This window comes from Schistocerca americana, chromosome 2, assembly GCF_021461395.2.
Source record: "Schistocerca americana isolate TAMUIC-IGC-003095 chromosome 2, iqSchAmer2.1, whole genome shotgun sequence".
In the NCBI taxonomy this organism is placed as follows: Eukaryota; Metazoa; Arthropoda; class Insecta; order Orthoptera; family Acrididae; genus Schistocerca; species Schistocerca americana.
In genome coordinates, this window is record NC_060120.1 from 982,969,308 (window position 1) to 982,981,420 (window position 12,113).

At 44.5% G+C, this 12,113-nt stretch overlaps 1 protein-coding gene across 1 annotated transcript in view; it reads left to right on the top strand.

The window, feature by feature from the left end:
* The window catches only part of LOC124595462, a 287,251-nt gene that overhangs the window by 108,118 nt on the left and 167,020 nt on the right, over positions 1-12,113 (top strand). The window contains exon 5 of the mRNA XM_047134211.1: positions 4,207-4,295. Coding sequence (XP_046990167.1) covers positions 4,207-4,295 — 89 coding nt within the window. The remainder of the gene's footprint in view (positions 1-4,206; positions 4,296-12,113) is intronic.

Here is a 12,113-nt window from a genome sequence, read left to right on the forward strand (position 1 = left end):
TTCTCCATCGGCTTTATCTGCTCTTGCCGCCGGCCGGGGTGGCCGAGCGGTTCTAGGCGCTACAGTCTGGAACCGCGCGACCGCTACGGTCGCTGGTTCGATTCCTGCCTCGGGCATGGATGTGTATGATGTCCTTAGGTTAGTTAGGTTTAAGTAGTTCTAAGTTCTAGGGGACTGATGACCTCAGAAGTTAAGTCGCATAGTGCTCAGAGCCATTTGGACCATTTTGCTCTTGCCGGAAAGCCCACCCATAAGGATAGAAACATAACTTCTCCCCAGAACGCCATTTCACCTCATGAACCACAGAAAATCCCAAGCGTCGAAAAGGAATGAGAAAACTAAACTAATGTTCCACTAACAGAGTCTCTTAGATCAGGGTCTACCAAGATTCGGCTCGCGGGCAATGTCCAGGACCAATTGCCAAAGCGCTCAGCCGTCCTTCACGTTTCTACCACTGCCAAGACACGCTGTCTGAGCGCGAGTAAGGGAAGAAGGGAAAACTACGAACACGCCGCACTTAAATGGCAGTGTAGTCGCACTGCATAAGACTTGGTTTTATATTTCGCACTTCTCAGCAACGTAGGTCACAAAGAAAACAAATTTTCAGTATTATTTAATTATTTTTGCCACACTGAAGATACAGTGAAGAGCCAAAGAAACTGGAAAACCTGCCTAATATCGTGTAGGGCTCCCGGCAGCACGCAGAAGTGTCACAGTACGATGTGTAATGGACTCGACTAATAGCCGAAGTAGTTATGGAGGGAATTGACGTCGTGAATCGTGCAGGGCTGTCCACAAATCCGTAAGAGTACGAGGGGGTTGGGGATCTATTCTGAAAAGCACGTTGCAAGGCATCCCGGATATGAACAATAATGCTCATGTCTGGGGAGTTTGGTGGCCAGCGGAAGTGTTTAACCTCAGAAGAGTGTTCCTGGAGCCACCCCGTAACAGTTAGGGAAGTGTGGCGTGTCGCATTGTCCTGCTGGAAATGCCCAAGTCCGTCAGGATGCATAATGACCTGAATGGATGCAAGTGATCAGACAGGATACTTACGTACATTTCACCTGTCAGAGCCGTATCTAGACGTATCAGGAGTCCCATATCACTCCAACCACATGTCCCACACCAATACAGAGCGTCCAGCATCTTGAACACTCCCCTGCTGACTTGCAGGGTCGATGGATTCTTGACGTTGTCTCCATACCCGTACACGTCCATCCACTCAAGGCAATTTGATACGACATTCGTCCGACCAGGCAACACGTTCACAGTCATCAACAGTGTGATGTCGGTGTTCAGAGGCCCAGGAGAGGCGTAAAGCTTTGTGTCGTGCAATCATCAAGAGCACACAAGTGCGCCTTCGGCTCCGAAATCCCATATTGATGATGTTTCGTTGAATGGTTGGCACGCTGACACTTGTTGACGGCGCATCATTGAAATCTGCAGCAGTTTTCGAAAGGGTTGCACTTCTGTCTCGTTGAACGATTCTCTTCAGCCATCTTTCGTCCCTTTCTTGCAGGATCTTTTACCAGCCGCAGCGATGTCGCAGATTTGATGTTTTACCGAATTCCTGATATTCACGGTACATTCATGAAATGGTCTATGAAAAATTCCCCACTTCATCGCTACCGGAGATGTTGTGTCCCATCGCTCCTACGTTGACTATAACCCCACGTTCAGTCACCACGTGACCTCGATAGTCTGCCATTGTAGCAGCAGTAACCGATCTGACAACTGCGGCAGACACTTGTCTTATATAGTCGTTGCCGACTGCAGCGCCGTACTTTGCATATTTACATATGTCTGTATTTGAATACCCATGCCTATACCAGCTTCTTCGGTGCTTCAGTGTAGTTTACAGTAAAACATGAAATCTCCAAACTCTTCTTTCAGTTCCATTGCAAACAGTACCAACTGAGAATGGACTAATGCGTGCGACTTCAAAAATGTTACCATTCATACGATCAATTTCATCACGTGCTCCATGCCTGCAAAGCACGAAGTATTTTCTATGTACAGAACGATAAATCTCGTCTGTCGATCGTTGTAATTTTTTGCTCCTTCATTGTCAACTAAATCTTCAAATTCCTTCTGCATTGTAACATCGTTTCAAAGCAAATATGCAGTACCTGTCGTTATGGTAACTGGGAAGTCCCATCCCACTCTTTTGTCATCGCCATTGACTTTGAAGGACTGCAACGATAGATCACTAGATTGTCTCTTTTTGAGCAAACAGCCACTGGACCTGTGGACGTCCTTCATACCACGAACAAACAGCGAAGGTTAAACACCGCTGACAGCACGATTCTGCGGACAAGAAGATGTCGCTGTGTTCCATGTACTTCCGAGAAGGGCAGAGCAAAGCCGAATGTCAAGATGGACCTTGGCATGCACCCGACCCACACACTGCACGCGTGAAGTTTTGGCATGACGTGGGCGGCCCTGTCGTAGACAGTCGTCACAGGATAAAATAAACAACATTATACCAAAATTACCACGGAAAACGCATAAATCTAATTTAATTTTTCTGACATTTTATGTGGAACGTGGTCTCGAATGGAACTATGCCTCACAGTATGTTATGACGTCAAGAGGTAGAATGTTTCGTATTTGGGTTGGGTGGCAAAACCAGTCGTCGTATATGAAGGTATATTGGAAAAATGCTAGCTATGAGTTGTCATCTGCCGGCCAGAGTGGCCGTGCGGTTCTAGGCGCTACAGTCTGGAACCGAGCGACCGCTACGGTCGCAGGTTCGAATCCTTCCTCGGGCATGGATGTGTGTGATGTCCTTAGGTTAGTTAGGTTTAATTAGTTCTAAGTTCTAGGCGACTGATAACCTCAGAAGTTAAGTCGCATAGTGCTCAGAGCCATTTTGAGTTGTCATCTGTGATGAAATAAAAAAATGCGTTCTCAACTAAATCTGCTGCAGTGCCCTATTGTACAGCGGATACACACAGCACTCTGCGTATAGCAGATAAACAACATCAGCAGGATTACTAAGACACAACGGTCGCCACTAGATAAAAACTTAGCTTCGCCCGAATAGGCCATGAAGGCCCAACGGTACCGACCGTCATCCTCAGCCCACAGGCGTCACTGGATGAGGACATGGAGGGGCATGGGGTCAGCACACCGCTCTCCCAGCTGTACGTCAGTTTACGAGACCGGAGCCACTACGTCTCAGTTTGCCTCGCAAGTGCTGACTGCACCCCGGTTGCCAGCAGCTCTCGGCAAACCGGATGGTCACCAATCCAAGTGCTAGCCCAGCCAGACAGCGCTTAACTTCGGTGATCTGACGGGATACGGTTAACAGCTTGGCAGTGAGTAACTGAAATTCGTATTAACTGGGGTTTATTAGTATTAACATGTTTCATTTAATTTATTTAGGGAATCAGACGTAAAATCCTATTCTAACTACCAGGCGAATTCCTCAATACAGTTAAATCACTGAGTGGCTATCAAGAATCGTAAATTTCGTCCTATCCGAACCAGTTCCTTCAAAATTAACTATGCCACGAATTGATGATTAAAGGAAAGACATGACCTCAAACGAACACAGAAATGTATGTTCAGCATCTCGCCAAATTTACGTGTCTCTCGGACCTGACGTCGTCTTGCGTCTGTGGGCTTGCCGATATCCCAGCAACAAGTGTCTCTCTGAACCTTCGTCTCAGTAGAAGCTGAAGCAACCGGTGATTGCTTAGTGAGAACCCGGCACGTCGATCCACCGTGCTCAAGCCGTTATTATTAATTTTATATCAACTGATGGGTGTAAAAGAAAGAAAAATCTCCCCAAATGACATGCTGGAACATAGCTCGCAAATGACATGCTGGAACATAGCCCGTCTTTGCTTATTTGTAACGAAGTTAACAACTCGTTTCATAATAAAGACAACCTTATCAGTTTAAGTGCTGATTTGTTATTCGTCCGTCTGTATTTCGGCAGTTAACACCGTACTTTTTCCTACAAGAAAGGACGGGCGTTGCCCAGCCGTTAAGCGCTTCTCCACGGAGTTTCGGCGCCTTTTAGGTGGAGGCCTTTGGGCCTATCGTCCCCTTTGAGACCAGCTTTCATTTGGCCACACAAGTGACTGTGGCGAGTTTTTCCTCCGACATCATGAGCCGGCCATTTCACTTGGCTAAAAGAACTTGTAATATTGCAATGTGTATCTGTCACACCAAAAATTCAATTCATGTTTGTTTCAGAACATGCAGAAGGATTACGTAGCATATGCAAAACTACGATGGCTCCAACAACGTTGCCACCTACGGAGGAAACAACTACCTCATTGTTGGTAAGTACCGTTTACAAAACAAAAATTATTGCCTTTCCAGATACCACTACAACGTTCTCTCTGCCAGGCACCAAGAGCTAATACATGGATTATGTGAACAGGTAAGCTCATTTCTGCAGTACTACTAGCCACATACTCCTCAATGCTAAACACCAAGTTGTATACGAGCGAATGTGGGTATAGGTGATATATTGCATTGTACGAGTATTTCGCGTTTTTAACGTACAGTATAGTATAGAAATATGCCACTTTTGTGGATTGTATTTGTATATCTAGCCCTGTCATAATCAATATGAATACTGGCCTTAATTCTCAGATTCTTACGTTGCTCTCTGGTGCTGAATATTACGAGGGCTATTCAGAAAGTAAGGTCCGATCAACCAAGAAATTAAAACGACAGTGAAAATCCGACGAAACTTTGCTCGGATGTGTTGCATTGTGTCTCTAGTATGCCCGTCGATCACGTGGCGTCACTCTCCTCAGTTTTGACAGCACACTGAACATGTAAAGGTGCCTAGAAAAAAAATGTCTCCCGTCAAGTGTGAGGGTCTAGTGAGAGACTTCGCCTAATATCATGCTGCCAGCATAACATAACTGTCATGCGTTTCTTTCCTCATGACAATTCTCGCCCGCACTCGGCAGAGGTAGCATGCTCCTCCAGCGTTTTCGATGGGAAATGTTTGATTACCCAAGGTACAGCCCATAACTAGCTCCCAATGAGTTTCGTTTCTGCTCTCATGAACCGCTGGCTATGAAGACTACATTTTGGCACAGACCAGCGTAGAGATTTGGTGGAAAGCACAGGCGGCTACCTTCTATGACGTGGGCATTGGAAACTTGGTACAACACTGCGATAAATGTTTAAGTGGGAACGGCGATTCTGTAGAGAAATAGCTGGAAGGTGTAGCAAACTGTTTCAAATAAAACATTTTTGATTTTCACAGTGGTTTCTGTTTCGCTACTGATCGGACTTTACTTTCCGAATAGCCCTCGTATTACACATTTAACTGAAATTTCCCTCAAATTATAATAAAATTTACAAGAGGGAAAACATGTCCAGATTTCTGGAAATAATTGTTATTTATTTATGAACTGGTTTTATGTGTCTTAAGCCATCTGCACGAAGGAAATTACTATAGCAACCGTAGACCAGTTACTACAAGGCAGCCATAAATTACAAGATATGGTGATGATGTTTTTAAATACTAATGATATACAGGGTGTTTCTAAAACGAATGTAAAAAAATGAGAGGGCTGGTAGAGTGGGACAACAAGCAACTTTCACACGGCAACCCATATTGGCATCCCTTAGCATTCGGCGCTAGGCGTCATTTCACAGCGTCGCGCGCCGCCGGGAAGGTAGGCATATAAACTTGATATCTCTGAGTCGAAATGGTAGCAGGTGTTCCGGGTGGGACACCACTGTGGAGTTTCTTCTTGCGTTTGCTGGGACGCGAACGCCTTGCGTTTGACAGTGCAAATGCTGATCTGATACCACGTTGCACCGACGGTGACGCTGCGCACATTGCAGAATCTGGTTCGTCCTGTGTCAGACGGGCACTCTTGTGTTTGGTACTGTGCAGAACGGACGGGTAATGGAGCGGTTTTTTTGGGAGAAAAGGGCAGATGGAAATGCTTTTGCGCTCAGCGGTCGTACATTTAGCGGTTCCCGAATCGTTGAGGGCTATATCAACGCTTGTTCGCCGTCATCCACAGGTCTCTGCCAGAGGGGTGCGCGATAGGTGAGTTGTTCACTGGCAACGGATCGTAATGGCCCACGTGCGCTCAAGCCCTACATCGAAACACGATGAATTAATTTTATGATTCCGGTGTGAAAACCAGAGGCATTAGCACTGCTGCAGAACACGCCCTCGACAGACATACGGAGTATTGCTCAAGAAATGTTTGTAAGTCAATCCATGTTCTGGCGCGTGCGGAACGATGACGAGTTTCATCCGTACCGCGTCTTTATACCGTATTACACCCTGAAGGCAGGCGGTGGCGGCGACTGGAACAGGTATCGTGAGCAGTTTATGTCCGGGGCTCGTATTGTTAGCCAATAAACAGACTGTAAAAATACTTAGGAAGTGTTCAAAATGGTTCAAATGGCTCTAAGCACTATCGGACTTAACATCTGAAGTCATCAGTCCCCTAGACTTAGAAATACTTAAACCTAACTAACCTAAGGACATCACACACATTCAAGCCCAAGGCAGGATTCGAACCTGCGACCGTAGCAGCAGCGCGGTTCCGGACTGAAGCGCCTAGAACCGCTCGGCCACAGCGGCCGGCTTAGGAGATGCATTTCTGTGTAAACACGTTTTAAATGGAACAGTGCCTATTGACATTATCAAATTAAACGTAGGGTAAGTTAGATTGTAAGTTGTGTCAGCTGCAGGACTGTACGCGAGTCAGTTACGGGATATGATATTTTAAACGTTTCACACCAACACTGGTTTGTGCCATTCGACGTGGGTAGTTGCTAGATAAGAAGTTATGTTTGCTTACAGTGTGCTTTTGTGTTTCCTGAGTACATTGCGACTTGCTGGTCAGTCAGTGTGTGACAACCCAATCAATAGGTCCTGAGTGGACGATGGTGTTTACCAATGCAGAAAAACCTAACTTGCTCATGGTGTACGGAAAGTGTAGGAAGAATGCAGTTCGTACTCGTACGGTGTATGCGGCAAGATATCCCAATAGACGTTAATCATCTTAGCAGTTATGCATCAACCACTTCAACCAGTTACGTGAAGGTGGTAGTGCAATACCTAGACGATGTAACAGAAGGAAACAAGTGACGACAGAAGAGGGGTAAATTAATGTTCTTGCTGCTGTTGCAGTTGATCTGCACGTTAGCTCCCTCGCTATCACAGGAGGATAAGACATGAGTTGGGCAAGTGTCCTACGCACTCTCCATCGGCATAGGATCCATCGCTATCCCATCTCTCCTCATCAAGAGCTGCATGGAAGCGATAAGAAGCGTGTTAACTCCTGTACATGGGCATTAAGACAGAATATTCCAGATGTATCATATATCTTGTTTAGTGACGAAGCCACATTTACTGATCATGGCCACGTAAACCGCGGAAAAATGCACTACTGGTCTATTGATAACCCTAGTGGAGGATGATGAACCATCAGCTCATAGGTCTATATTTCACAGACAAGTACTGCACCATGTCTTCACGAATTGTTTCCAAATCGTTGAATCGGTCGCAGAGGACCTGTAACTTTGCTGGCCCGTTCCCCGGATTTGACTCCTGTAGACTGTTTTCTGTGGGGAAAGCTGAAAGGCGCTGTCTACAAGGACATACCTGCTACACCCGATGATACGCAACGAGGTATTACTACAGCCTGCTCGGACATCTCCGCTGAAATGCTAGCATGTGTGCAGCGGTCGTTCCACACCAGACTAGAAGCGTTTATTGCCACTGCCGATGGTCATTTTGAACACAACCTTTGGTGGTCAGTTTTCTCGTTGCTGGTGAGGATCCACACAAGTAGTGTATCCACTTGTGTTGTTCTTTAGTGTGAGTTACCACAGCTGTTATACAAGTGTCAGTGTGGTAACTTTCCGAAATACAATATCTCGTAAAGACTCTCGCTAGAATCCTGGAACAAACGTTCTAATTTACCCTACTCTCAGTTCGTTAATGCCAATGGGCATTGTTCCTTTTAAAAAAGTGTATGTTTACGCAAAAAATGCACTGTATAAGTACAGTTACATCCTGCCGATTGGCTAACAATACGAGCCCATTACTATCAATCCATTCTGGGAAAACTGCACGACAATAGCACTCTCCATTTCCGCAATATCTGCGGTGCAAGTCTTAACTGATTCCCCTTGTACAAGACTGCGCCCAGCGGTAGATAGTCTGGGATCAGGACCACCTTAAGAGTGCGACAAATTATCTTGCCGAAATATCGCACCTTGAAGATGACGCAACACCACTGAATACCCGACAACATTTCTAAAAAATTAAAATCTATCACTTTCATGGAAAACGACCGTAGCCTGAGTTATCATATCGGCGTGACAGTGTATTCGATTTTCATAATTTCCGCTGCTCGTGAAACCACGTGTACCGTCTTTGCTCGTTTGTAGCGGAAGTGTCCCGTTTTTCTTGGCGTATTAGCCAGTCATCATTGTTAGACATGCAGTTCGCAATGACGTCGTATTCTACTTCAGCTTGTGGTAATGGCCTTCTGTCGTCTCTGCTTGAAATGGGTCCTTGATTACCTCGACCTACAGGTCGTGTATGTTCAGTTGAAATAATTGAGTCTAGTACGATCGCCAGATTAATATCATTACTGGCTCTGAGCACTATGCGACTTAACTTCTGAGGTCATCAGTCGCCTAGAACTTAGAACTAATTAAACCTAACTAACCTAAGGACATCACACACGTCCATGCCCGAGGCAGGATTCGAACCTGCGAGCGTAGCGGTCGCTCGGTTCCAGACTGTAGCGCCTAGAACCGCACGGCCACTCCGGCCGGCAGATTAATATCACTCAAAGATTCTTCTGAAAGGTGGTAGATATATTCCAGAGTTGTAGAAGGGTGGGGAGCAGCAATACAAAATCTGTTATTTTGGCTGGGCGTTCAAAATAATTGGTGAATACAGGAATACTAGTAAAAACTGCGTATGTTCTTAACGAATTTCAGTGTGCAAGCCATTAAAAACCTACCTTGGTGCTTTCGAATGGAAAGAAATCACAATGTATGTTCATACAAAGTTCATCATTTTGTGTTCAAATGGTTCAAATGGCTCTGAGCACTATGGGACTTAACTTCTAAGGCCATCAGTCCCCTAGAACTTAGAACTACTTTAACCTAACTAACCTAAGGACATCACACACATCCATCCCCGGGGCAGGATTCGAACCTGCGACCGTAGCGGTCGCGCGGTTCCAGACTGAAGCGCCTAGAACCACACGGCCACAACGGCGGGCTCGTTTTGTGTCTATGTAATAATTATTGATTAGGAATAATAAATATTTGGTTACTCACGTGTACGTTGGTAGGAACTGTATGATTACGCTTATGGCTACGGCCATTTAGCTTGAAGATGAACGTGATGGTCTGAAACTAGCCGCACAAATAAAAGACTCCTATCGCAACTGTGACGAATGTCGAAGCGAAATAAGGACAACAAAATTGCTCCTGGAGTTTTCTGCGCACAGGCAGTTTACCAGTCTACTGCAACATGGTTTGCTACAGCGACAATGACCTCATAGGTTCACGGACCTGGTCTCTTCACGGAGGCGCCTTGTCTAACACTGTCCATCTAGAAGTTGCCTCTTCTTCGGCCACGAAAACCTCGCTTCGACAGTTGCCTTCAGATAAACTACTGCACTGGCTCCTGCCGTGTTGGTCTTACATTCATGCTCCTCCCATTGCAACAGGAGAATTTTTATGTGTGTGGTGTCTGTTCTTTCAGACGTGTCTGAAAGAACACACGCCACATATATATAATTAAGGCGAGGATGGCCGATGATTACTTTAGTGCGGTTGCACACCACGCTCAAACTCTTACGGGAGTCGGCGTAATGATGCTAGTAACGCGAATAATGGACGAGGGCCGCTGTATCTGTAGTGTGTGTAAAAGTCGAGAAATTGTGTCTGATCGGAGGCATGCTAGGGTATTCCGTGCAGCTGCGAATACTGCTGTGTACAAATGGCGCAGGTGTCAGCGCATCTGCCTGGTAAGCAGGGGACCTGGGATCGATTCCTGCTCTGGCACAAATTTTCAACCTTCCCCATTGATTTATATCAATACCCTCTGTCAGATAGTGTCATTAATTCCAAAGAATTGTTCTCTGATAACTTTCCTGGTAACGCCGATTTTGGATGAGGCCTTTGACCGACATTATATTTGTTGGTTGGTTGGTTGGTTGATATGGGGAAGGGGACCAAACAGCGAGATCATCGATCCCACCAGATTAGGGTGGGATGGGAAAGGAAGCAGGTTGTGCCCTTTCAAAGGAACTCTCCCGGCATTTGCCTGAAGCGATTTAGGGAAATCACAGTAAACTTAAATCAGGATGGCCGGAAGCGGGATTGAGCCATTGTACTCCCGAATTTAAATCCAGTGTGCTAACCCTTGCGGCACGTCGCTCATATATCTTGGTATTCTTCGACGAGTGTGTACCGGTTACCACGACCTTAGCAATTCGCCGATAATGTTACTCGTATGAATAGGTATTTAAAATGACCGTGATCGTGTATTAATGGAAAAAGTATCCGGCTATGTTTCTTTATCCAATAGGTTATATGTTGATAGGGAGCAGTAACTGAACTAGTGGAATTCAAACTAAGGTTGCTGTAGTTTTAAAGTAAACTGTAATTATGTAAACGAATAAAACGTTCGCCAGCCTAATGTACCAAAATAATACAAAGTGATAATACTTTTCAACAAGAAAATTAACTACTGCATATAACTGTACTTGGCACTAAATTCTGTTTTGCAAGTAGGACCTGAAATAGCAGCACGATCTAGCAAGTGTCAGATCAGCAGTGTGCCAAGAGCAACACATATCTAAATTTAAAATGTTTTGACAACAAAATGTCACTCACTGACATATACTTTCTGTATTCGACATAAGAAAGCTAAGGTTCATTTTACGCAACCAATTACTGACGGAGGAATACAAGTAATTTGAACATAAGCAGCATTTACCCTTTAAGTAACAAGAAACACTGACATAGAAATGATCTTAAAATTGCAGTTCAGATTGTTATTAATACTATGTGTATTCAAAGGGAGCACATACTTATTTACATTAAACAAAGCTTAAGCAAGATATGGAGCCTCTGAATCTTTTATAGCCTGAACAATTTCCGCCATTTAACCTTTAAAGAACAGAAAAGCTATTCAGCACTTCACAAGAGCCTTAACTGGAATAATAACTGTCATACGGGTTCAACGTTAGCATGGGAACTCAGAAATTGTTCTGTCAGTTGACTGAGATGAGAACTGGACGTTTCTCGCAAAAACACAATATGAAAACACTTTTAAACGGAAATACATGAATAAAAACACTTCAACAAAACTATGAAGCAGGTGCTCATTAAGTTTGCCCTTAAACTGCAACAGCCAATAACCACTTATTATGATCACTGTTGTATTGAGTTACTTTTAATACTGGATACAAATCTGAGTAAGAATGACTTTTAAGTAAAGTAATTAGTTCTTTTCTTTGCATCTACACTTCTGCAAACCTTAGGCTACTCACTTATGGAGATTTACGTCAAGTATTTCAGAAATAAAAGTAACTGAACACTTAAGAAATTTACTGCTGCACGAAAGATAATCGGCACTATTAAAGCAATAAATACCTTGCAGTGCAACAAAATAAGACACTCGGATATATTGCATCATTAAGAAAAAGATCCTGTCTAGTTAACGTGACTGAGGAGTGATTCAAGGTTCTCGACACAAAGTTGAACAAAGACCGATTATTATTTGCATGTAAATCAATAACTCGTCCACGCAAACAATTACAATACTAAACCTTTACTTTAGCTGCAGGTAGTGGCGCTGGCGATCTTCTGTAGCTGAAATAAAGGTGGCAAACGTATTCGTGGCTCTGAAAATTATCCTCTTGGGTTTTTGTAATTCACAGCCAACCAATAAGGGCCTTGAATAACTAACCAGTGCTCTTCCCCATCCGAGGCATTATCACTCAGTCTTGCTGCTTTGTTGCCTCCATCAATATGCGGGATGTGAACAATTTGCATGTTAGCCATAGACTGACTGTCTACCGCCAAATACGCCTTTTCTATATTCGCCATGCGGGTTTCGTAGTGGAGGTACT